This window comes from Antechinus flavipes, chromosome 4 (genome assembly GCF_016432865.1).
Source record: "Antechinus flavipes isolate AdamAnt ecotype Samford, QLD, Australia chromosome 4, AdamAnt_v2, whole genome shotgun sequence".
NCBI classification, from domain to species: domain Eukaryota; kingdom Metazoa; phylum Chordata; class Mammalia; order Dasyuromorphia; family Dasyuridae; genus Antechinus; species Antechinus flavipes.
The window spans coordinates 115,806,927-115,834,580 of NC_067401.1; the positions used below are offsets into that span (position 1 = coordinate 115,806,927).

Here is a 27,654-nt window from a genome sequence, read left to right on the forward strand (position 1 = left end):
TTTCAACTTGATGAAATAAGTCTAAGTTCCTGAAAAAATGTTTTCTAATTTTAATTTGGTAAATAATTGATTGGCTTTCCAGAGGTGTTACTTCTACTACCTGAGCAACTGAGAGCTGTGAAGTGCAACACACTACATTTTAAATAATTACCCCTCCTTGGCATGGAAAAAGCTTTTCCATCCATTAATAACAGGAAAATGAATGTTAGGCCTGCAGTAAAACAGATTAAATTGTGTACCTCTTTGGATGCTTGAATGCATCTTTAACAGAGCCAAAATTCCTCTGGTTACTTAAATGCTGTATATTGAAATGTGATGGTGGTCTTGAGTTAATAGTTAAAGAAGTTTAAATTGGAATTTTGCACAGAAATTTTTCTCCTTGATCACAGCAAGTAGGCAGAATACTACTAAGTCTTAATTGCTTAATTGTTGAAGTGTCTGTAATGCTTTACAGATGAACTAGATGGGTACTTGGTCTTTTTCTTGTCTTCTCTGTGAACTTCTGGATTGTCACTTCCAGGCACATATATTCAGGGTCTTTGTTGATACTGTAGTCTCAAGGATTAATAGGTGTTTTTGTTTTTGTTTTTGTTCTTTAAATCAAGGGTGTTTTTTTTTTTTTTTTTTTTATTAAAGTTTTGCTCTAGTTTATTCCATAATCTTGTAAAGTGGTTCCTTTCAACTCTTGGCATATTAAATAGATTACTCCCTGGAGTTTTAATTCTCAGTTGTTAAATCTCCCCCTCTTAGTATAGCTTGACTTTGTCTTTCAAGGAGCACCTATTAAAATGAATGTTAACAAGATGATATGAAGTATATTTTCAGTCATGTCAGAGTCTTGCTTATTTATATTTCATGCCTAAAATTCCTAAGATATTTGCCATTAAGTTGAACTATATGATTCTTTTCAAGTCAACAAATACCTAATAAATATCTATTCACAATGCTGTGCTGTGAAGATTTAAAAAAAAAAAAAAGGCAAAATCTAGCCCCTCCTCTCAAGGAGCTTATAGTCTAATAAGGGAGACAACATGCAAACAGCAAGGTACAAACAAGATATATACAAGATACATTGGAAATAGTCAACAGAAGCATTGATTAGCATTAAGGGGAAGTGGAGAAGGGTTCTTATAGATTGTGGAGTTTTAGTTAGGAGTTTAGTTAGTTTAATTAGTAAGTTGAAAGACAGAATTGAGGAGGGAGAGAATTCCAGGCATGAGAGATAGGCAGTTAAATGAAATGGAGTCAGGAAATGGAGTGTTGTACCCTCCCAGAGGCCCATGTTGTATACCGAGTATACCGAGGAGTAAGTTGGAACAAAATTGGAAAAAATAAGAAGTCTCTTTGAAACTTGCAGGCCCTGGCAACTTATTGGATATAGTCTATAAGAGGAAGTAAGGAATAAGCCAGGAAAGTAAAATTGGCTGGTTTGGGCAACAGATTAGGTAGGGGCATGGCACAAATTTTGAGCCTGGTTGCCTGTGAAGATGAATGGTGGCATTGAAATTGCATCTTCCAAAGCAAGTTTTTCTCAGCCCTTCTAAGATTCTGGTTCCTTCCCTCTATTAATTTTTTCCTATTTAGTTTTTATGTAGCTTGTTAGGCATATTTGATTTTTTGTTTTATTTTCTTTCTCCCTTTAGATTGTGATCTCTTGGGGGCAAAATCTTTTGTCATTCTTCATAGTTGTACTTAGCCCCATTCTATTCTCTATCTTGATTATCTTCCTGACTCCCTGACCATACTTCTCTTGTCACCTGTATTTTGTTCCCTATTATTCCCACTCCACCCCCCAAATCTTGCTCTTTTCTTAATTTCCCTATTACCATTGAATTAATCTATTAATCAGTAAGCATGTATTAAGTGGGAGATGATGTGTAGTCAGGGTATTAGGAGATTAATCAAGATAGAGAGCAAAATAGTGTCTTTCTATTTCTCTGTCCTGTGTGTGTGTGTGTGTGTGTGTGTGTGTGTGTGTGTGTGTGTAGGGGAAAACAGAGATAAAGACAAAGATAGTAAGAAACAAAGACTGAGACAGAGAGAATATCCTGGAGAATGGGCAGTAACAGTACCACATGATCATACCACAGGTTGATCCTCTTACCTTATCTCCTGATTAAACCTCTGTATCTAATTTTTGCTTTATAGTCAGGTCTTCTTAAATGCCTTAAAGCATGCTGTCATCTAAGCAATCTTGCTTAATATCTGTAATGATTTCATCATTACTTACGATAAAGCATTCAAGATCCTTAGATTTCATTTGAAGCCAGTCTTTCTTAACATTTCATCTCCTACAACTTCCTGTTATTACTCTTCTGCTTCAGGTAGATGTTACTCTTCAATTAACAGTTTTCTGAAATAGGACTTGCCCATTACTCTTCTATGTTCTTTGCTTATACTATTTTTCTTTCTGGAATTCCTTTTTCATCTTTTCTACTTCATGCTCATCTTTCATGGCTCACCTCAAATTCTACCTTCCCTATGACATCTATTTTTTCCCTTCTTTTTATTGTCCATCATTGGAGGAATCATACAGATCATTTAGTCATTTCCCTATGTATAGCTTGAACCCCCATGCAACTTGCTAGTACTACTAGTGATCAGCATATTCTTGAATATCTTCAGTAACAGGGATTGTTAGCTCCTCCCACACTATCTTAAAACTCTGAGTTGTTTGGAATTTCTTCCTGATATTACTTTTAATTTTTGCCTCCCTCTGAGGTGGCTCTTTTTTTTTTTTTTTTAAGGTTTGTCTCTTAGATTTAAGTAGGATAAGAACAGTCAATTCATCTCTTCCAAAGATATTTGAAACAACCATATCTTTACTTTCTTTTTTTTTTCCCCTGCATTTATCATCCCGACTCTTTTCACTGATATTCCTATGCCATGATTTCTCTTGGTCTGAATATTCTGGTTTGCATCCTAGTATATATACCAAATTGTGCTTGTACTTTCTACTACCATTAATCTTATCAAATTGTATATAAATTTTGCCTTCTTTTTATGTCTCTGCATTTTATGTTCTCGAAGATATTATAAACTCCCTGAAAACAGAGGCCATGTCTTGTATTTTTTTTTGTTTGTATCATAGTCTACAATATCTTGTAAAAAGTAAACATTCCATGAATTTTTGTTGATAGTAGAAGAATACAGGACTAGAAGTCTTGTTGTGTGATCTAATTATATAATGTCTCTTGATTAAATTGATATAAAAGGATTCCTTTTAACTAATGAGATATTAGGTTTCTTCTTGCTCTTAATATATGAATCTATGATGGATTGATTATGAAATTCTTCCATCTTATAGTATCATGGCTTTCCTGTTTTTTCCTTTGTTCATACCATTATTTATTTACAGTTAGAAAGATACACATCTAGGCCAAACCTTTTATTTAACAGATGAGGTGACTGTGAATCAGGGAGGTTAAAATGCCTAGCTTATAGTCATGCAGGTAGCCGGTAACATTTAAACTTGGGTCCTCCAATTCCAGATCTGCTGGGTTTTTTTTTCCCCACCATACCTTATTTTCCAAATTTTATATTATTTCTACCTCTCTTTACTTTCCTGTGGTTTGTTAGAAAGTCACCTTTCCCCAAGTACTTTTTATGAGACTGAGCTTCACTGGAGTCCCAGTGTCTTTTGATGCTACTACCTCATGTCATGTTTTATTATTAACTACTAGCCAAGAAAAAATAACGAGGGAAGTGGGCTTAGGTATGGACCACATTACATGGATTTAGTCAGTTTTCAGATAGTTAGAAGAAAAGATAAAGTCTATCCTTTGTCCCTTTAGCCATATTTATTCTGCTTTCCCTGATCATTAGGAAATTAACAAAACATTTAGTAATGTTTTGCTTCAAGTATGAAGCCCCAGTGATGACATTAACTTACCGTAGTTCTTTGTCCTATGTCTATTTTGAAATATTCAAATTTGATTTGACAGCTATATTAATCAATCTTTTTAATCACAATATTTTCTTATGACTTTATAGTCTCAAGGATTTGTCTTTTCTCAAAGTCCTAGAATTTCATTTCTGATTTTTTTTTAATCAAAAAAGAGTAACTTTTAATAGATCATTTAAAAATTAACCTTTATGCATTTATATTATTAAAAACATTTGATTAGATTATATATTTTATAAATGTGTGTGTTTGTGTACAATACATACATATACATTAGTGTACACATACATTTCTTTATCTGAGTCACTTTGGAGGCAGCTTGTATTTCATTCAGAATCTTATTTTTGAAAGAAAATTTACTGTTGCCACCTTAAACCCAAGATTACATGACTTGCATCTCACTTCTGTATATATAATGAACAAATGTACAATTAGGTAGGTGTTATAAATAGGATGTGGTAGAAAGGCTTAACCTACTCAAGTTCCCTAAATTTTATAGCAAATGCCCAACAGAGATTTCCTACTCTTTAATTTTGACTTTGGGGCTAACCAGCTGACGCCTGGTTATAAAGACTTATGTTTCTACAAGACAGAAAAAACCTTAGTATTTCATCTCTGCCACTCTTATATTTTGAAGAACACTATGTACCACAAGAAATTTCAATGTATACTATCCTTTAAAAATCTATCAAACTATGGGAGGGAGGCAAGGGGAGAGGAAGGGGGGAGAGAGAAAAGGAGAGAGAAGAGAGAGAAGAGAAAGAAGAGAGACAAGAGAGAGAGGGAAGAGGGAAGAAGGAAGGGAAGAAGAGAGGGAGAGAAGGGCAGAAGAAAAGGAGAAAAAGGGACATAGGGAGGAGGAGGGAGAGAGAGGAAGAGAGGGAAGCAGAGAGAAAAGGAGGGAGGGAGTGGGAAAGAGAGAAGGAGAGAGAAGGGAGAGAGGAAGCTCATAGATAAACATACAGCAGCGCCTAAACTCCTAATCACTCAAGGTTTCCGCTTCCAGGCCCTATAATTAGAAGTCCTCCTTTTCCTTGTATTCCCAGTTGACGCAAATGCTTTTTGTGGCTTGGCACCTCATTTGGGGCGTGGGTTTAGTTTATGGCCAGGCCAGAGTCTGGTTTAGTCTTCTGATACTGCAGAAATAGCTTTCAAGCCACAGTTTACATCCGTACTACTTTTTTCCTTTTATGTGTATGTTCTGTGTATTTTTTAAGTCCTTTTCCTGAAAGAAGCTTATTGTTTCCCCTAGCAGAGTGCGTGAAAAAGAGGAAGTTATAAATTAAAAGAAAGCATATGTATTCTTGAGCCTACATGAAGTTTAAGCCATTTCTTTTTGGAACTATTCTGGGGAATGTTTAACCTCCTTTGTGAATAAGCAGTATCCACAATTAAGCCTTGATATACCTTTCATTTAATGGAAAAGCAAATCAGAACTTGAAATCAGATTGATGGGAGATAATAGCAATGTTATAACATAGTTGTAACTGTTGTAACAAATTCTTGCTGAATTATGCATCTTTAAATTTTTGAATTGAGTTATTAATGCTAGATTGAAAAATAAGCAAGAGACACCTGAAATTAAACTTTTTTCATCTGTGATTATGCTTATGTAAAACATATAATAAGGGAATATTATTTTAGCCTTGATATGGAACTAGTAGTTTTTTTCCTCTCAGTTCAGTGTGAGGGAGGTTGATATTGTTTAAAAATAGGGACATCTGTAGCTAATGAATTTTGCAAAAGAAAACATAGAAATGATTCACAATCAGTAATCTTTTAAGACTACCAAAAATACTTTTGTGGGAGAGAATGAAGAACTCAATAGTTCAATTGTCACTATTAAAACTTGTTACTCATCTAAAAGTAGGGGAAAAAGTTGAAACATTGCTTTCAAAATGGAAGAAACTGACACGACAAACTTCAGGCACATGAATGGTAGTAAAGAAAAGGACAAAAGGTGTTCTTTAACATGAGGTTTTGCTGGAGAATAGCTGAGGAGACGGCGCATGATGAGCACTTGGGTAAGCATGGACATTTAGATATAAAAATTTTGAAAAGAGACATACAGGGAAAGTTTTCTTTCTCTAAAATACAATCTTCTAGACTCAGGCTGGAGTGATAGGGTTCATCTAATGGCTTCAGAACACTGACACAAAGCAGGATCCTGGATTAACCATGCAAACAGCCAGATCAGATAGAGCTCATCTTTCGATGTTAAAGCCAACTCCTGTCTTCCCGCAAATGCTGTATAATCTTTCACCCCTTTTCTTTTTCAACAAGGAAGTTATTTTAAAAATTAAAGGGTGAGCAAAGGAGGAAAACATGATCAATGTGGAACAGAAAAGCATGTGGATCAGATTAAAGTCCCAGATATATGGGTTCATATCAATGCATATTTTAACAAGGCAGATACTGTGTACATCTGACCTGATAACTGCACACCTTAGAGTCATGATGTTTTCAAATGGCTAATTTGGAATTTTGGCTTTGCAAGTTTTTAAATCTAAGCAACTATTTTGGTTTGATAACTGCACAGTGGAAATGCCTTCAAACTATATCTACCTGTGATGCTGTGTAGGTTTGTCTTAGGGACAAAATTTGAATCATAGGTTTTAAACAATATAGAAGTACATGGACTTTGCTGTCTTCACCCTAGTGCCTTAGAACTTTGAGCATTCACTTTCTTTTCTTTTTTTTTTTAAATTTATTTTATTTTATTTTATTTTAATTTTTATTTAATAATTACTTTATATTGACAGAATCCAGAGCATTCACTTTCAAGAGTGAACTCTGTAATCTCATTTTCATTGACTGCTTCTGCTGTCAACTACTTCTTCCTTATGTCCTTTTAGGAATTATTTTTTTTTTTAATTAAAGCTTTTTATTTTTCAAAACATATGTATGGATAATTCTGTGACATTAACCCTTCCAAAACCTTTTGTTTCAGTCCCTCCCCACCCCCCCCCTTCCTATCCCCTCCCTTAAATGGCAGGTAGTCCAATATATGTTAAACATGGCATAAATATATGTTAATCCAATATATGCATACATATTTATACAGTTATTTTGCTGCACAAGAAAAATCAAATCAGACTGAAAAAAATGAGAAAGAAAATAAAATTCAAGCAAACAACAACAAAAAGAGTGAAAATGCTATGCTGTGAACCACACTCAGTTCCCATAGTCTTCTCTCTAGATGCAAATGGCTCTCTTCATCACAAGATTATTGGAAATGGTCTGATAGGAACTCTTTTCTATCTACTTAGCCATCCAATATAATTTTTATACCTACTCCATTTACTGTGGTTTATAGGTTGCCTTTACCTTGAATGTTGCTAGAACTGACACTCCACTAAGGGCAACTAATGCTAACTATAGTATTATCTATTTGTCACCTATTGACTAACTCAAAACCAATTAAGATGAAACAAACAAACAAACAAAAAAAAACCCTGTTGTACTGGAAAGAACATTAAATTGGGAGTTTGAGGACTTGGACTCAGATGATAATAGTGTAGATTTAGAGCAAAAATGGACTCTTGAAGTTACTTGTGTCTTGACTCTCCTCATTACTTCATACACTCCCCTTGTCTCCCTCCCATAGTTTGATAGATTATTGAGCAAGTCACTTAGCCTTTCTGGGTCTCAATTTCCTCAGATGTAAAACAAATGGGTTGAACATTAGTTCAGATACTAATTGAAGTCTCTCCCTTTAGCTTTAAATCCTGTAATCCTTAGTGTGATTTTGAAGAAAAATGTAAACTTGTTAAGCAGGGAAAGGAGAATTTACAATTGAATAGGAAATGAAGAATTACCAATAACGATTTCATCCTGTTTAGTGCTAACCAGACTGGTGACAGAGAGAAATCAATGAATGCTATAAAAATATAAAACACATGAATTAACTAAAGGAGATTTATTTTATATGAATAATTTGGCTTTTCTAATTCTTTAAAAATAGATTAATAGTTTATTTTATTATGTTGTTGGGCTCCCCCAAGAATTACAGAGAATAAGGCTTCTCACCAAGTAGTTTAGTCCTGGGGTAATGACTTTTTAAGTAATATGTAAATTTTATAGCTTCGCACTTTAAAAAAAGTAATCTATATTAAAAACTTGATCTTTTTACATATTTTGTAAACAGGATTGGTTATCAAACAGTTGAAACCCTAGATCAATGATAAGAGAATACAGCACCTACCTGCCCTCAGTTGGTTCAAGTTATTGGGCACAGAGTAAACCCATCCCAACGGAGGTGTGATTGTTGAGTTGTTATCAATTGTTGTTGTCCAAAAGCAAAATAGGGTGCTTCAAAACCTAATGGATAGCTACTCACTAGAGTTCTTCAAGTAAAGTGTCTTGACCCTTGTCAGGAAGGTTGGAGAGGTTATTTTCATGCTCTTGTTTTCATTTCTTTCTTTTTTGAAAGGTCAATTGTGTCTCTAGTCTGAATGATTGGGATTAAGTGACTGTCAGTGTCTTCTGCTCTGAGATTTCATGATTCAGTGCACTTTTCAATTCCTCCCTATCCTCACCCACATTGAACTGAAGTTCTTAAGTCATTTAAAAGAAATCCTCAAACTGACATCAAAAATTGGAGCAATGTCCATGTCTTCAAATATGCTTTTTAACAACTGCTCAAATAACCCAGTTTCCCCTTCATTTATTTAAACATATCGGTGTGCTGGAAGTGAGGTAATTTATGAAGTTCCTTTGATAAGCAAGGTAATATTGATTTGCTGTAAATGAGAATGACTGTCAAGTGTATTTTCTATAATCTTAAATTTAACCATAAAGACAGATTTTATAAAAGCAAAGTATTCCCTTCCTGTATAAACAGTTGGAGAGGAGACCTTAAGAAACATTCTCATAAATATTTTGAATCCTGATTATAGATTGATAAAGAAAAGGGGAATGAGAGAAGAAGTAAAAGTTTTTTCCTAGAAGTTGTTCTTCATATTTTTGTGCTTTATGGCCCTTTTTGACTTCATTTACTTTAAGCCATCATTTTTTTTAATAACTTTTTATTGATAGAACGCATGCCAGGGTAATTTTTTACAGCATTATCCCTTGCATTCACTTCTGTTCCGATTTTTCCCCTCCCTCCCTTCACCCCTTCCCCCAGATGGCAAGCAGTCCTTTACATGTTGAATGGGTTGCAGTATATCCTAGATACAACATATGTGTGCAGAACCGAACAGTTTTCTTGTTGCACAGGGAGAATTGAATTCAGAAGGTATAAATAACCCGGGAAGAAAAACAAAAATGCAAGCAGTTTATATTCATTTCCCAGTGTTCTTTCTTTGGGTGTAGCTCCTTCTGTCCATCTTTGATCAATTAAGGCTCTCTCTATCGAAGAGATCCACTTCCATCAGAATACATCCTCAAACAGTATCGTTGTTGAGGTATATAATGATCTCCTGGTTCTGCTCATTTCACTCAGCATCAGTTCATGTAAGTCTCGCCAGTCCTCTCTGTATTCATCCTGCTGGTCGTTCCTTACAGAACAATAATATTCCATAACATTCATATACCACAATTTACCCAGCCATTCTCCAATTGATGGACATCCTTTCATTTTCCAGCTTCTAGCCACTACAATCTGGACTGCCACAAACATTTTGGCACATACAGGTCCCTTTCCTTTCTTTAGTATCTCTTTGGAGTATAAGCCCAGTAGAAACACTGCTGGATCAAAGGGTATGCACAGTTTGATAACTTTTTGAGCGTAGTTCCAAATTGTTCTCCAGAATGGCTGGATGTGTTCACAATTCCACCAACAATGCATCAATGTCCCAGTTTTCCCACATCCCCTCCAACATTCTACATTATCTTTCCCTGTCATTCTAGCCAATCTGACAGGTGTGTAGTAGTATCTCAGAGTTGTCTTAATTTGCATTTCTCTGATTAATAATGATTTGGAGCATATTTTCATATGTCTATAAATAGTTTCAATTTCTTCATCTGAGAATTGTCTGTTCATATCCTTTGACCATTTATCAATTGGAGAATGGTTTGATTTCTTATAGATTAGAGTCAATTCTCTATATATTTTGGAAATGAGGCCTTTATCAGAACCTTTGATTGTAAAAATGTTTTCTAATCTTGTTTGCATTTGTTTTGTTTGTACAAAAACTTTTCAATTTGATATAATCAAAATTTTCCATGTTGTGGTCAATAATGATCTCTAGTTCTTCTTTGGTCATAAATTCCTCCCTCTTCCACAGGTCTGTGAGGTAAACTATCCTATGCTCTTCCAATTTATTTATCATCTCATTCTTTATGCCTAGGTCATGAATCCATTTTGACCTTATCTTGGTGTACGGTGTTAAGTGTGGGTCAATGCCTAGTTTCTGCCATACTGATTTCCAATTTTCCCAGCAATTTTTGTCAAATAATGCATTCTTATCCCAGAAACTGGTGTCTTTGGGTTTGTCAAACACTATATTATTAAAGTTATTGGCTGTTTTGTCCTTTGAACCTAACCTATTCCATTGATCAACTAGTCTATTTCTTAACCAATACCAGATGGTTTTAGTAACTGCTGCTTTATAATATAGTTTTAGATCTGGTACAGCTAGGCCACCTTCATTTGATTTTTTTTTTTCATTAATTCCCTTGAAATTCTTGACCTTTTGTTTTTCCATATGAACTTTGTTGTTATTTTTTCTAATTCATCAAAGTAGTTTTTTGGGAGTCTGATTGGTATAGTGCTAAATAAGTAGATTAATTTAGGTAGTATTGTCATCTTTATTATATTTGCTCACCCAATCCAAGAGCATTTAATATTTTTCCAGTTGGTTAGATCAGACTTAATTTGTGTGGAAAGTGTTTTGTAGTTTTGCTCACAAAGTTTCTGATTTTTCCTTGGCAGATAGATTCCTAAATATTTTATACAATCAGTAGTTACTTTAAATGGAATTTCTTTTTGTAACTCTAACTGTTGGGTTTTGTTAGTGATATATAAGAATGCTGATGACTTATGTGTAAGCCATCATATTTTAAGTTTACACCCTGAATTGGCTAATCCCTGGAGCTACCTCCATTTTATTTCAACAGATCTTGCCTTCATGAAAAACAGACTTTCTGAACTTCAATAAAAAGATTGACAAATTGACTTTGGATTTGTAGATTATCTTAGTTTCATCATCCAACTATAAATACTTTCTGTACTATACATTCATGGGACCTCATCACAACCCTCTGAAGTTGGGAATGAGTTAAAGATGATTTCTTAGAGAGCAGAATAATACCTTTATCAGAGCTGGTCAGAGCTCTGAGGACTTCTGCTCAAATCATTTTTCTGCCCCAAATCCTTGCCATTTGAAATAAATACAATGACTCTTTATCAATTCATTTTTATTCTTTTGATTTCCTTCCAGTTCTTTTAACTTTATTTTTATTTTCTTCTTCCATTATTGCAGAACAATTACTTTTCCTCAGCTTTTTAAGGTTCACATTCCTCTAGGGATGATATTTCTTCTCCACACTCTTGCATTGCTGATACTTGTTAAGTATTTGCCATAGTTTTTGCCAGTTATTATTAATGGATATAGCATGTAGACTTTGAACTCCCATAAGGAATGTCATATAGTTTTCAATATATGTCCTGGAAAATTTCTAACCCTGACGACTAAATTCTTCATAAAGAAGAGTTATTTGTTTAAAAAAAAAAAAAAAAAAAGGAAATATCTCTATGGACAAGACCTTATGTTTTTCTCCCTTGACTTTTGTCTTCCAGGTATGCTTCTTGTCACAACAGACACACTTGGTCATGATTTTCATGTCTTCCAAATCCTGACTCATCCGTGGTCTTCATCACAGAGTGCTGTCCATCATTTATACACCCTTCATAGGGGAGAGACCGAAGCCAAAGTAAGTCATGTCTTTGTTGTTAATTCCTGATTTGCTTCCATATTGTTTGTCACAGTGCAGCTAAATGTGGATTTCAGCAAGGTGAAAAAGCTATAAAATGTTTTTTTTTTGGAGAAAAATTTTGCACAATTACAGTGAGTTATTATCTTTGTTCATATATTACACTGCTATTGGGGGGATCCCATAAGGTATGGTTTTACTAAAGCTTTCTCCTGCAAGTTTCTTTACTTTTAAAGCAGTATGTTAAAGCCTCATTCAAAATCCAGTCCTTTTTTATTTTCTACTACTAAAGCAAAATGTATCTAAGAAAAAAAAGAAAAAGCTATTCTTGGTACTGTTACCCCATTTTGGAGAACATTCTCAAATGTAAAAGGTAACTATAACGTATGTGAAATTATTAAAGACAATTACCATGAAGAAAAATTGGTTTTTTACTATTAGTAGTAAAGATAGAAGTCTTGCCCTCCCCTAAATAAGACTTTCTGATTTCTGTATTATAGTAAATCCTAAGTCAGGCTTTCTGAATTTCAAATAAATATATTAAATGGGAATCTTTATGGAACTCTTCTCATATTTTCTCCCCTGCTTTTCCTTCCCTCCTGTCATAGTTGAGAAAGATATATTGATTTAATAGCTACAGATGTATAATGTGTCTTGGAGGTTTTCCCTCAGTTCACTTTTTTGATTCTGTCAGATGAATTTGGCATTCAACATATTTCCCAAACTATCACCATTGAGCATTTTATCCAAACCAGCTGTCCTGGGGAAGAGTGAGAAATTGGAGGGTAGAATTCCAAGTACTACAAACATAACTTTTTATTTAATTTCTCCCAATGTTCTATCAGGTGAATGAATAACCTTATTCACAATTTATATCTACTACATTAGTCTCCTTAAATATTCATGATCTCATGTACATGATTTTTTCTTTCTTACCATCTCACTTTCTTTCCTCTAAAATAGGAATAGATAAATAATAATGGTATCAAAGCATGCCATTGAATCTTTAAAAGGTAGAGATCATATCCTGTTTTTCGTTTGCATTTGCATTTTTTCATAGTTCTAATGCTCTTGGAATGTATCTTTTCAAAAATGAGATTTCAGTACTATTTCTGTGACTCCTCCTGTTTTGAACTCAAGTTATATATAGGCCAATTGGATAATGATCTCTACTATTTTTGTGTTTCTATTAGCTGTAGCCAAAATATCTAATATTATTAAGACCTCCCTCTAATTGCAGAGGAATTAATTATTCTCTATGGATTTTTATAGAGGACATTGCTTAGCTCCTTTGTGTACAGAGGGTGTCAGAATCATAAAGAACTTTTCAGATTAGTGTCAGCTGAAATTCTTGGGGATTTTTAACCTAGACATGAAAAAAAAATTGACAAACATGACAGCTTTTTACAAGAACAAGAATAATGGATTTAGACTTGCCTTCCTTGGCTTCTTAGGGCAAAACTAGAGAAGTGGTTAAAGTTTCAAAAAGGCAAATTTTTGGACGTACAACTTCATTTAAGGAAAATCTTATCAATTAGAACTGTTGACAAATAGAATGGACTTCTTTGGAAAGGGCATTTTTACCTTTCCATAGAAATCTTCAAGGAATGGCTAGATGACCATATATATGATTAGGAGGATTCTTTTTGTCATCAGGTGTGTTCAATTGTCACTGCTCTCCCTTTCATCTTTGGCATTTTGTGATGCCATGCATCAATGAAACATTGTTCTTAGTGTTGTTTTTATCAACATTGAAGGGATAGAAATTATATTAATTTTCCAAGCAAGTGAATGAACACACAATGATTTAGTGGTCTATTGGGCTATATTTTCCTTCATATTTGTTTCCAGACTTTGTTACTAAGAGGTAATTCTTTTGTAATAGGAACATGTTATAAATTAAGACCTGAAATTGTGTTGATATGAATAATTCTAGCAATAATATTTTGAAATGGAATAAAAATAATAATGTGAAATGCTTCCAGCATATTAAAACTTGACTCATTTACAAAATTTTAACAAGTGAATAATTCTTCCTACAACTTAGTAGTCTCTGATGAGCTCTCCATTTCTCTGAATTCCTGTTACTTTTGTGGGATCTTCATTTTCAAAGAGAACCAGTGTCATCCCAAGCGATATCCAAGCGATATCTTGACTTAGGGGGTAAATTAGATAAGTGGGGCGGTGCTGTACACACTCATCAGCCTCACTCTCTCTTTCTGGGTCTCTGAAATCCAATGACAGGACAAATATCAGGACAACTGACAGTAGCCGAGATATAGTGGAGAACCTTGGCATTTTTTATGTCTGACCCAGTTCTGTGTGCTTCTTATGCTTGCTTCAGCCACCTTTATGATTTTTGGATATTTTTTCATTAGAAAATATTTCATCTGTTCATTCCACTGGGAGAAGTTTTCACATGCTTGGGGTAGACATCACCTAACCCACTGACAGGTTTGAGACCTGTCTTTTTTCCTTAACCTGGGTTAGCTCTTCTATTGGGAGAGTTTGCCAATTTGTGCCACTGCACATGCTACAGCTTCTTGGAGCCATAGGAAGGAGTTGGGTGAATCAAGCTGACACCAAAGGTGGATGGAATGGTCTCAGCAAGTCCTTACCCCAGAAGTGCTGGTTTATTCTGAACATTCCATATAACTCAGTGCCTATAATCTACATTATCTGTACCACATATTATACATTATTTTACATTGTTTGTCTTTCCGTGTGTTTATTCTGTTTCTTTAACTTATTTGTAATACCTGTGAGGACTTTTTAACTGTTTGGATCCCCTATTCCTGAAGCAGTGTATCAGTGAATGTAAAATGGGAGTACCGTGTTCCCATTTTACAGCTCAAAAAACTAAGAATTTGAACAGCTATGTAATTTGACCACTGAGTTAAGATTTTGTCACAGTTTTTTAACCACAAAACCTCAAAATGCAAGCACCCTGACTTGGCCACCAAGTATATTATTTTTTACAACTTTCCTATTGAGGATCCTTTTAGACTTAGATAGGAATTCATAAATGATATGTATCATATAGTTAAAAATATTTGTAACACTTGATCTACTTGCTTTTTCATTTCTTTACAATCAAATTATTCTAGATTTAGTTAAAACTATTGAGGGTGCTTTAATCAAGCTGCAAAAAAATCAAGTGTGTGGATCTAATTATGTTGAATTAAGTTGTTTTGTGGTCTGTGACTTGGGATATCATCTGCATCTGACAACAATTTTCCTTATAAAGCACATATGTTGTAAGAAAAATATTCCTTGTTTTCGGCAGTTAAGTCATAATATGGGTAGAAACCTTATGGGTACTCAAACAGTATTGTAGTATTATTCAGCTTCAATAAAATGTCTCACTGAAAGCAAGATTCTCTTTGAACATAAGATGCAAAGCAGAATTATTCTTGAAAGAAATATAAATCAGATAAATGTCTACCAGTTAAAAAATATTTCTCTGAAAGTATCAAAACAGTCCAACCAAACAGAACACAATTAGTACCTTTAATTGCCAAAAGAGAAAGGGAAAAGATCCTGCTGGTTAGTATTTACTAAATTGAAACCATTTGATAGTTACATGGAGCTTTAAGGGAATGTCTTATAGTATGTCCACAGCTTTGTGGTGAGAAGTATACATACATATTTTAAAGCATATTTTCAGCTTTCTTTTTTATTTCGCTCAAGTCCGGGAAACAAAATTCAGTGGATGCCAGTTTTTCTGGATTGGTGATGTGAGGAGAATGAATGACTTCAGGATGCTAGAATCACTAATGAAAGGAAGAAATGAGGAAGAGGAAAAGAGAGAAGGAGAGAGGGAAGAAGGAACATAGAGAAAGGGAGAGAGACAGACAGACAGACAGACAACTATAATAACATATATACATTCTGAAGATAATCTATTATCTTCCATCTTTGCATACTCTCTAGCATGAGACATAGATCCAACAAGAAAACAAACCTCTTAGCAGGGAAGGAATCAAAAACTAAGGACAGGATGCATTTATTTGAAGGATCAGGATTAGTAATGGGGTTGTTCAATGTAAGAGAAATGTCATTGTGTATAAAGGTGACTGAAGCAGGCATAAGAAGCACGCAGAAGCGGGTCAGACATAAAAAATGCCAAGGTTCTCCACTATATCTCGGCTACTGTCAGTTGTCCTGATATTTGTCCTGCCATTGGATTTCAGAGACCCAAGAAGAGAGAGTGAGGCTGATGAGTGTGTACAGCACCGCCCCACTTATCTAATGTCATTGTGTATGGGGATTTTTTTTTTTTTTTGTCTTTTTATTCTTTTTTTTTTTTTTTATTTCTTTTGGTTTTGATTTTATTTATTATTTTTTCATGTATCTAAAATGATATTAATATGTCTAACATATAATGTAGATTTCTTTCTTGATTGATTCTTTATGTCTGACTTTGTCTGAAATCAATGATTATTAGCACTTATTTTTTCCTAATGAATTCTACTCTTGATCCTTGCATTGCATTTGTGCATATCTTATTTATTGTTTCTAATAACTCTTTTACTTTAATTCTAATCCTTAACTTGCCTTGCTATTACTTAACTTCCTTCATTTCTTTCCTCCACCATGGATCCCTCCCTTAATTTCTCCTCTAATCTTTTCCTTTCCTCTTTATCCCATTTTCATTAATCTACACACTTTATCTCACTCCAATTAATCTAAACACTCTTCTGTGCCCTACTTTATGCTTACTATCCCTTCCCTCCCTCTTGATCCCTTTCCCATTAATCTATATACCTTATTCCACTGCCATAAATCTACATGCCCTTCTATATCCTACCTTATTCTATTCTCTTACCTTATTTCTTTACAGATTTTGAAAGATGCTATACCTTTTATGGGATAGATAGATATACAGTTTTGCTTTTTAGAGTCAGATCATACTCATTTCTGCCCCAATTTTTCTTTAGAGCTATGGAATTACTGATGTCAGTCGTTAGTATGGCATACATTTCTGTGTAAAAAACATAAACAATTTGTCCTTATTGAGTCCCTTGAAATTAATCTTTCATATTGGCTCTTATATGTTAAATTTTCTGTTGAGTTCAGGTTTGGTTGAGATAAAGTCCTAAAAATCTGCAAGTTTATTAAATGTCTTTTTTTTTTTCAATTCAATAACATGGCTAGTTTTACTGGATATAATTTTTTTTAATTATAGCTTTTTATTTACAAAACATATGCATGGATAATTTTTTCAACATTGACCCTTACAAAACCTTCTCTTCTAAATTTTCCCCTCTTTCTCCTCACTCCCTCCCCTAGAAGGCTGGTAGTCCAAAACATGTTAAATATGTTAAATCCTATATATATATATATATATATACACAGTTATCTTGCTGCACAAGAAAAACCAGATCTAGAAAGAAAAAAAAAACCTAAGAAGGAAAAAAAAAATGTAAGCAAACAATAACAGAAAGAGGGAAATGCTAGAATTGATCATCATATAGTCTTGTTGTTGCCGTGTACAATGATCTCCTGGTTCTGCTCATTTCACCTAGCATCAACTCATGTAAGTCTCTCCAAGTCTCTCTGGAATCATCCTGCTGGTCATTACAGAGCAACAATATTCCATAACATTCATATCCCATAATTTATTCAGCCATTCCCCAACTGATGGGCATCCACTCAGTTTCCAGTTTCTAGATACTACAAAAAGGCCTGCCACAAACAGTTTTGCATATTTGGGCTCCTTTCTTTCCTTTAAGATCTCTTTGGGATACAAGCCGAGTAGTAATACTGCTGTGTCAAAGGGTATGCAGTTTGATAACTTTTTGAGCATAGTTCCAAATTGCTCTCCAGAATGGTTGGATCCATTCCTAGTTCCACCAACAATGTATCAGTGTCCCAGTTTCCCCACATCTCCAACATTCATCATTATCTTTTCCTGTCATCTTAACCAATCTGAGAGGTGTGTAGTGGTATCTCAAAGTTGTCTTACTTTGCATTTCTCTCATCAATAATGATTTAGAGTACCTTTTCATATGATTCGAAATAGTTTCAATTTCTTCGTCTAAAAATTGTTTGTTCATTGGATATGATATTTTTGGCTGTAAGTTTAGTTCTTTTGCTTGTCAATATATATTATTCCAGAACCCAGAGTCTTTTATTGTAGCTGCTGATAAATCCTGTACAATTATAATTATAGCTTCAGCATATTTAAATTGTTTGTTGTTGTTTCTTATATAATTTTCTCTTGGATTTGGGAGTTTCAAAATTTAGCAATAATATTGCTATGAGATTTCATGTAGGATCTTTTTGTGATCAGTGATTTTTTTCTGTTATCTACTTTCCCCTCATGTTCTATTGCCCCATTATAATTTTCTTTGATTATTTCTTGCATTATTGTGTCAAGGTTCTTTTTTTTTCAATTTTCAAGTAGTCCAATTATTCTTATATTTTTCTTCTTGATGTGTTTTCCGATCTGTTGTTTTTCTTATAGGATTTTTTTTTTTTTGTCTTTATATTTTGTTTTGTTATCTCTCAGTTTCTTATAGCTTCACTGGCTTCCTCTTGCCCAATTCTAATTTTCAAAGAATTATTTTCTTTTCAAAGATTCTGTCTTCTTTTCTAGTTGGTTGTTTTTTTCCCCATAATCTTATTTTTCTTGGGTAATCTTTATTCACTTATTCATTTCATTCATTAATTTGTGTATTTTTTGTTTGTTTGTTCATCTGTCTTATCAATCAAGTTTTTCCTTAGTCTCTCTCATTTAATTTTTGAAGTCTATTTTGAGTTCTTCTATAAGTTCTTTCTGAGTAAGTTACCATTTAGCATTACTCTTTGGGATAGATGAGGCTTTTTTTACTTCGTTATCCTCTAAAGATGAACCCCAATCTTCTCTATTCCCATTGTAGGTTTTCAGGATTAAATTCTTTCTTCTTTGTCTGTTCATTTTTTTTTTTTTAATGAGAACTATTAGTGTAACCATCTCTAATCCTGAAGTGGGAGATCTGTCTCTAACTTCACTTTAGGTTCCCTTTCTGACCTATGTGAGGATTAAAATTATCCTACCTATAATAAGAGAGACTGAGGCAGAGTCTGAGCCAGTGGCACGTTTTTAGAGGTTCCATGGTCCTTTCTAATAAAGTGGACCTCAGATCTTTCATGATCCACAGATCATGCCACCTTTCCTTAGGGCTATACTTTTATAGGATTATGATTATGCTGTATACAATTATTACAATATAGAACAGTGATTTCATTGATTAACATATAATATATAGGCTAAAATTTGAGTGCCATGATCTCTGCCATGCTGGGCTTGGTCACCACCACAAGATAAAGTAAGGGTGGAAGATCTTTATTTAATATCCTGTAATTAGCTACATGAATTTAGAATCTGCAGCTCACAGGTCTGGGGCTTTATATACAGAACTTTGATATAATTCTATCAAGTTGATTAATACTTGATTGAAATACAGTAGTGATCCAGATGAATTATTATTTCTCTCACCTGGAACCCCAAACCAAAAGCTCCACCCTTCTGCAAGTGCCAGCAGCCAACAGTGTTCCTATCCCACTGCTTTTATACTCACTAAATGTGCTGCTTTCTTCTCACCCACGACCAGCTCTCTGAACAACTGGGTCTGGCATTCCTTTTCAGCAAAGGTATCCTTAGTCTTCCCAGGCTTCCCCTGATTTCACAGGCTGTCCTGGAAGTGAATGTTCCTGTATTTTGGGCTTACCCTTCCTCTAAACCCAACTAGCCCCTGGACTTTCAGTTTGCTGTTTTTCATAGCTAGCCTGGAAGTATTTATGCTTCACATCAGTTAAACTATGATCCTGAAGTCTTTCTTTGGATCTTCTCAAGTTGGCTCAGGAAGACCCCTCTTTTTCCTCAAATCTTATTTGTTTTTCACTGGTCTATGTTCACCTTGAGATACAATTTTATTCCATTTTCAGGGAAAATCTGGAGAGCTTGGAATTTTCTCATCTATTCTTAATGTCTTTCCAGAATCTTCCCTCTATATTTGGGAGTCTTAAAATATGGAGCTATGAACTGTGATAGGCCCCACTAGTACTAGCTAGAGACAGCTGGGATAGAGATAGAGTACTGGGGCTAGAGTTAGGAAAACACGATCTAGTTACAGACTCTTTAACTTCTGATTGCCTCAGTTTCTTCAATTTCTAAATGAAGGTAATAATTGTTATGGGCCAGAACTTGAAACAGGGTGCTAGGTCACTGGAGTTGATAGAAACAATGCTTATGTACTTGGTTCATACCTTTGAAGTCCATACCTTTGGGAGAATTCACACATTAGAGTTCATACTTCTCACACCTTTAGAGTTCACACCTTTAAGAGATCATATATAAGGAACTTCCATAAGCCAACTAGAGACTTCGGGAAATTCACAAGTCACGATTCAGTGGAGGAGATTCACAAGTCACAACTCTCACAAGCCCACTCTCTTGGAGGAGGAGTCAGATCTACTCAATATTCCACCATTGTGCTGGCTGGAGGCTTTGGATTCAGAGGGAGCTGGAGACTGAAGCTGGCAGAGGCAAAGGACTAGCAACACGAGCTCTCAGAACCAAGGAAAGTTAACCAGGCTATTTTGGAAGAGATAATAAAGGATCTGAACATTAACAGCTGGCTGCATTTGAGGTGATTATTACACTGAACTGAAACTAAGACTGCCTCCAGAAGCTCCCCAAGAAACCTGCTCCCAGAGAATGATTATATTTTAGAGAAGAGAACATTACATTTTGGCGCCTGAGTGTGGGACCAAGGACCTTTATCTGTGACCCAGAAATTAGGTTGAGTACAACAAGAAAACTTTGTTAAATAGCTAAAGTAGAATTTCAGCTGAAATGGGACAGATATTTAGAAAACAGCCTTTTCTTCAAGGAAAATGTTTAGAGAGCATTGTCAGGGTTATGAAAAGCCAAGATTTGATTATAATTTTGGAGCAGATCACTGAACTTTTAGAAATTGTACAGTACATATCTCCTTGGTTCTCTATGGAAAAAGAATTGGATCTAAATGAGTGAAAATTAGGAGGAGAGGAACTTTGTCAATTCTACAATAAAAATGGACCTGACTCAATTTCCAAAGACACACTTAATACATATAATTTAATATGACTGGGTTTCGGAAATTATATAAGTTTTAGAATAGAGAAAAAGAAGAAAGAGCAGGAGGGAGAGGTGCCAACTAAACTAGGTGAAAAGGATGAAGAATCCGATAAGAATTCACAGCAGGAGAAATTAGATCATTCCCCTGACCTCCCTCCCTCAATTAACCCTTCATGGGTGGAGGGAGAAACAGGAGGGTGAGAGGCAGTGACACAAACAGTATCACCTATGAAGCAACCTGTTACAGGATTAGAAAAGGTATTAGTTAAGGCAAAAAATGAAGGGCAAGATGTATCTGATTTAATAAATGCATATCCTGTGATTGAAGAGACTCTTCAGGTCAAAAAAGATATGCTCTTTTTGATTTGGAAAAAATTAACTTTTTGAAAAAAGGTTTCACTCTTAATGGAGCTACATCATCTTATATTAAGATGTTACTAGATAGTTTGTTTTATGAAATCTTTTTTTAAATAACTTTTTATTGATAGAACGCATGCCAGGGTAATTTTTTACAGCATTATCCCTTGCATTCACTTCTGTTCCAGTTTTTCCCCTCCCTCCCTCCACCCCTTCCCCCAGATGGCAAGCAGTCCTTTACATGTTGAATGGGTTGCAGTATATCCTAGATACAATATATGTGTGTAGAACCGAACAGTTTTCTTGTTGCACAGGGAGAATTGAATTCAGAAGGTATAAATAACCCGGGAAGAAAAACAAAAATGCAAGCAGTTTATATTCATTTCCCAGTGTTCTTTCTCTGGGTGTAGCTGCTTCTGTCCATCTTTGATCAATTAAGGCTCTCTTTATCGAAGAGATCCACTTTCATCAGAATACATCCTCAAACAGTATCGTTGTCAAGGTATATAATGATCTCCTGGTTCTGCTCATTTCACTCAGCATCAGTTCATGTAAGTCTCGCTAGTCCTCTCTGTATTCATCCTGCTGGTCGTTCCTTACAGAACAATAATATTCCATAACATTCATATACCACAATTTACCCAACCATTCTCCAATTGATGGACATCCTTTCATTTTCCAGCTTCTAGCCACTACAAACAGGGCTGCCACAAACATTTTGGCACATACAGGTCCCTTTCCTTTCTTTAGTATCTCTTTGGGATATAAGCCCAGTAGAAACACTGCTGGATCTGTTTCTATTGGGCTTATATCCCAAAGAAATACTAAAGAAGGGAAAGGGATTCACAAGTCAGGATTCAGTGGAGGAGATTCACAAGTCACAGCTCTCACAAGCCCACTCTCTTGGAGGAGGAGTCAGATCCACTTGATATTCCACCATTGTGCTGGCTGGAAGCTTTGGATTCAGAGGGAGCTGGAGGCTGAAGCTGGCAGAGGCAAAGGACTAGCAACACGAGCTCTCAGAACCAAGGAAAGCTAACCAGGCTATTTTGGAAGAGATAATAAAGGATTGGACTTTAATAGTTGGCTGTATTTGAGGTGATTATTACACTGAACTGAAACTAAGGCTGCCTCCAGAAGCTCCCCAAGAAACCTGCTTCCAGAGAACAATTATATTTTAGAGAAAAAATCACTACAAATAAAAGCTCTCATCTCCCAATGTTGTTTGGAGGATCAAATAAAGTCCTGGTAAACTACACAATTTAGAGCTTGGTACGTTGTAAGCTTTCAATAAATAATGATTTCCCTCCTCCTTCACATTAAGCAGTAACTACAGTTGTTGAACAGAATTCCAAAATGAGACCTTCCACAATTTAAGTTAGGGGTTGATTATCTTTAGTGAGAAAATTTAGGACCAGATCTCTCTAGATGCCTTATGTTCTTCTCCAGATCTATATTTTTCTAAGTCATTTATTAAAAAATAACAAGTGTGTGAAAAACCATGGTTTATGAAATACACATGCTTAGTATAGTGTACCACAAGTCTTAATGAATATTTAAACTACTTAAACTTAAATCTGCATTAAGTCTTTTTGAAATACCTTGTTTACATAAGTTCAACTTACAAGTCTAAATTTACAAAAGAATTGTAGATTTGAATTTCTGACAGCTAAAAATATGATTATATTTAATGCACGGACTGTTTTGATTTATAAACTATAAGACTATATTATGTGTGTGTGTTTGTATACACATATACCCATACAGAAAGAAAGTGAGAGCACAGAAGTTCTACTATGGAGAAATTCAGGGTGGGAAGGGAGAGAAAAGAGAAAATAGGGAAATAGAAGGGAAGTAGAGGAGAGAAATACACATGACAGAGAGCGAATAAATAAAAGGGAAAGGGACAGAAAGATTAAAAGAGATTGAGAACAATTCAGAAAATTCCATTTGTTCATTCATTAAGAACAGTATTTAAGTTTTTAAACATAAATACCATTTCCTTATTTTTTTTTCTTATTTTTTATAAACTAGACATTGCTGTGGTTCCTATTAATCACTGACCAACCTGGTGAAGTTACTTGAGGTGGCCCACATATTAAAATATTTCCTTATCTTTATGCCACTACAAATCTGAAAATCTTGTGTTATTAAAGGACATATGTAATTGTGTTGTCTCAAAAGTCTGAATATACTTAGTGAACTTTTATTGCATGCCATCATTCTCTAAATTAGCCTGTGATATTTTAAATTGGGAATGAATAATAGTCATAATTCATAATTCATCAGGTGAAAGTATATAAACAAAAAAAATGTATTTTTTCAGCAAGTCAGTTTCCTAAGTAATAAGCATCTCTTTAGTGTTGTTCTTCAAGTAAGAGAGTATATTATCTACTTCACAATAGTTTAAAAATTTAGATAACAGTACAATTTCTGTTAACTTTTGCAGCCAATGAAAACTTTCAATTATGTATTAATCTTTTGAAAATTTAACTTTTAGGAAAAATAAATCCTTATAAAAACATGGCAGATTTTCAACAAATTCAAATCAGCAAATATTTATTATTTACTGTGTGCTAAATCATTGTACTTAGCCCTAGCATACAAAGACAATAAGGAAACAGTCTCTAATTTTAAGGAGTTTCAAGTATGGGGGACATAGAACATCTACATAGTCACATGAACCCTTAGCCTATACATTGTAATTTCTAGAGGAGATGAACTGATGAATAACTAATGTAATTTGGAAAGGCTTCTTTTAAGCAATGGCACCTGAGCTTTGCTTTGAATGAAGCTTAGGATTCTATGAAGTAAAGGTGTGGAGGAAGTGCATTCTTACATAGGGAGCATGTGTTATTGTAAAGGTTCAGATTCAGGTACATGTACAGAGAATAGCTGACCAGTTTGCCTGGAATGTAGTGCATGAAAAGGATGAAATACATGAAAAGTAAAGCCAAATTGGATTGTGGAGGTCTTTAAATGCTATAGATTCAAGAATTTCCTTCTTTTTCTTAGTATTGGGAAGTCATTGAATATTTTTTAACACAAGGGTGACAAATCAATCATTCAACATACATTTATTAATCACTACATGCCAGGCTCCGTATTTAGCACTGGAAATTCAACTACTAAAGGAAATGTCTTCTCTAAAGTAATGTCCATTTTAATGAGAGAAGATGGTTCTTATAAGATAATAGGAAAAAAGTCATGAAATTGGTGAATTGATATATGGGATATTCAGTTGGTGCCACTTTCTAGGAGCATTAACAGTATTTATTTTATTATTGTTCCCAAGATCAAGAGATGGAAAGATGGGAGAGTCTCATGACATGATAACCAGTGACTAGGTGGAATAAAAAGTTGAAACATGGTCTGAGCCCTGTAGTTAAGTGTACTAGTTTGCATTCACTCAGTTACAAATCAATCAGGTTGAGTACTTGGGGAAAAAAAATTTTCAAAGATAAATGGGTTAATTTTTTCAAGAACTGGGGGAGATATAGATTCTTTGTATTCATAAAATGAAGTTCAGCTCTGGGCAGATACAGATGGTGAGAAGCAGCACAGCATCACGTCAGTTGTACTTCATAGAAATCCAGTCTGGAGGTAGTAAGTGATCCGTTCCTGAAAGTATTTGAGGATAGTTAATTTTTGTTTTGATATCCTCAAATGTTCTGAAAACTACTTGACCATAATTCTTTGAACAATCATCAAATGAGAAATGATTCATATCTTAATAAATTTGCCTCAGTTCATGATATACTCGAGAAATGAGGCCTTTTTTTTTTCTTTTTTCTTTTTTTTTAAATTTTATTTTATTTAATAATAACTTTGTATTGACAGAATCCATGCCAGGGTAATTTTTTTTATAACATTATCCCTTACACTCGCTTATGTTTCGTTTTTTCCCCTCCCTCTCTCCACCCCCCCCCAAGATGGCAAGCAGTCCTATATATGTTAAATATGTTGCAGTATATCCTAGATATAATACATATTTGCAGAACCAAACAGTTCTCCTGTTGCACAGGGAGAATTGGATTCAGAAGGTATAAATAACCCGGGAAGAGAAACAAAAATGCAGATAGTTCACATTTGTTTTCCCAGTGTTCCTTCTTTGGGTGTAGCTGTTTCTGTCCATCATTTATCCATTGAAACTCAGTTAGGTCTCTTTGTCATAGAAATCCACTTCCATCAGAATACATCCTCATACAATATCACTGTCGAAGTGTATAATGATCTCCTGGTTCTGCTCATTTCATTTAGCATCAGTCCATGTAGGTCTCTCCAAGCCTCTCTGTATTCAACCTGTTGGTCATTCCTTACAGAGCAATAATATTCCATAACATTCATATACCACAATTTACCCAGCCATTCTCCAATTGATGGGCATCCATTCATTTTCCAGTTTCTAGCCACTACAAACAGGGCTGCCACAAACATTTTGGCACATACAGGTCCCTTTCCCTTCTTTAGTATTTCTTTGGGATATAAGCCCAATAGAAACACTGCTGGATCAAAGGGTATGCACAGTTTGATAATTTTTGGGGCATAATTCCAGATTGCTCTCCAGAATGGTTGGATTCGTTCACAATTCCACCAACAATGCGTTAGTGTCCCAGTTTTCCCGCATCCCCTCCAACATTCATCATTATTTTTTCCTGTCATCTTAGCCAATCTGACAGGTGTGTAGTGGTATCTCAGAGTTGTCTTAATTTGCATTTCTCTGATCAATAGTGATTTGGAACACTCTTTCATGTGAGTGGTAATAGTTTCAATTTCATCATTTGAAAATTGTCTGTTCATATCCTTTGATCATTTATCAATTGGAGAATGGCTTGATTTTTCATAAATTTGAGTCAGTTCTCTATATATTTTGGAAATGAGGCCTTTATCAGAACCTTTAATTGTAAAGATGTTTTCCCAGTTTGTTGCTTCCCTACTAATCTTGTTTGCATTCGTTCTGTTTGTACAAAGGCTTTTTAATTTGATATAATCAAAATTTTCTATTTTGTGATCAGTAATGATCTCTAGTTCATCTTTAGTCACAAATTTCTTTCTCCTCCACAAGTCTGAGAGATAAACTATCCTATGTTCCTCTAATTTATTTATAATCTCGTTCTTTATGCCTAGATCATGGACCCATTTTGATCTTATCTTGGTATATGGTGTTAAGTGTGGGTCCTTGCCTAAGAGAAATGAGGCCTTTATCACAGAAATTTACTTTAATTTTTTCTTACAATTTTCTTTTTTTAAAATTAATGATAGCTACTTTATTAGAATAAAAGAAAGTATAGCATATAGTAAAAATGAAAATCTTTTTAAAAGCTTTTAATTTTCAAAACATATGCATAGATAGTTTTTACCATTCACTCTTGCAAAGCCTTGTGTTTCAAATTTTTTTCTTCCTTCCCCATACCTCCTCCCTTAGGCAGCCAGTTTACAATTTTCTTTTTAATTTTGGTTGCATTAGTTTTATTGTACAAAACTTTTAAATTTTCATATTATCAAAATTTTCTATTATACTTTTTGTAATCCTCTCCATTTCTTTTTTGTTCATAACTTCTTTCCTTATCAATACATCTGATATATTCATTTTTCCATGCTCCCCTAATTTATTTATGGTAACATTCTTTAAACCTAAATCTTATATCTATTTTGACCTTATCTTGTATATACATGAAGTGTTAGTCTAACACCTAACCTTGTTCTTAATAATTAAAATATATAATAAGAGTCATAAAACTTACTTCCCAATTATCTCTATTCCTTTATTCTCTTAATGCTCCTCCTCCTCCTCCTCCTCCTCCTTGGTTCTTTCTTGATCATGACTTCAAGGTAATTGATTACTTTTTAAATTATCCCTTCTTAATCCATTTTCCAGTCTGTTGCTTTTCTGATGAAAAATTTTACATTTTCTTTCATTTTTCCAGTCTTTTGACTTGGTTTTATTGTTTCTTGATGTCTCATGGAATCATTAGCTTCCAGTTGATCAATTATAATTTTTAAGGAACTGTTTTCTTCTTTGAGATTTTTTGCCTCTATCTTTTTTAATTCTAATTAGTTCCTCTAATTTCTTCTCCCACTTTATCCTTTACAATTCTTATTTGATTTTTAAAATCATGTTTTTTCTCTTAAAAAACACCAGCTACTCTATTTAGCTCTTTTAGGAAGAATGTGTACAATCTGCATTTTTTTTCTTTGAGTCTTTGTTTATAAATATTTGCATGGTAGCTTTTTATGCTCAAAATTCTTTTTCTACTTTGCTCATTTTTCCAGTCTATTTCTTGATTTTGTTTTTTATGTTTGAGTGACAGTAAGCTCACCTCTGGAGTTGAGAGTAGCAGTTAACTAGATGTGCAATTATGTACATTTTCTATGTTTCCAACAAGATATGATCTCGATAGGGTTCTAG

General features: G+C 34.4%; 1 protein-coding gene across 6 annotated transcripts in view; it reads left to right on the forward strand.

Annotated features, from left to right (window-relative positions):
• The window catches only part of BCAS3 (BCAS3 microtubule associated cell migration factor), a 787,317-nt gene that overhangs the window by 272,206 nt on the left and 487,457 nt on the right, over positions 1–27,654 (forward strand). For all 6 annotated transcript variants that reach the window (XM_051994106.1, XM_051994105.1, XM_051994107.1 and 3 more), the window contains exon 14: positions 11,649–11,782. In XM_051994106.1, coding sequence (XP_051850066.1) covers positions 11,649–11,782 — 134 coding nt within the window. The remainder of the gene's footprint in view (positions 1–11,648; positions 11,783–27,654) is intronic.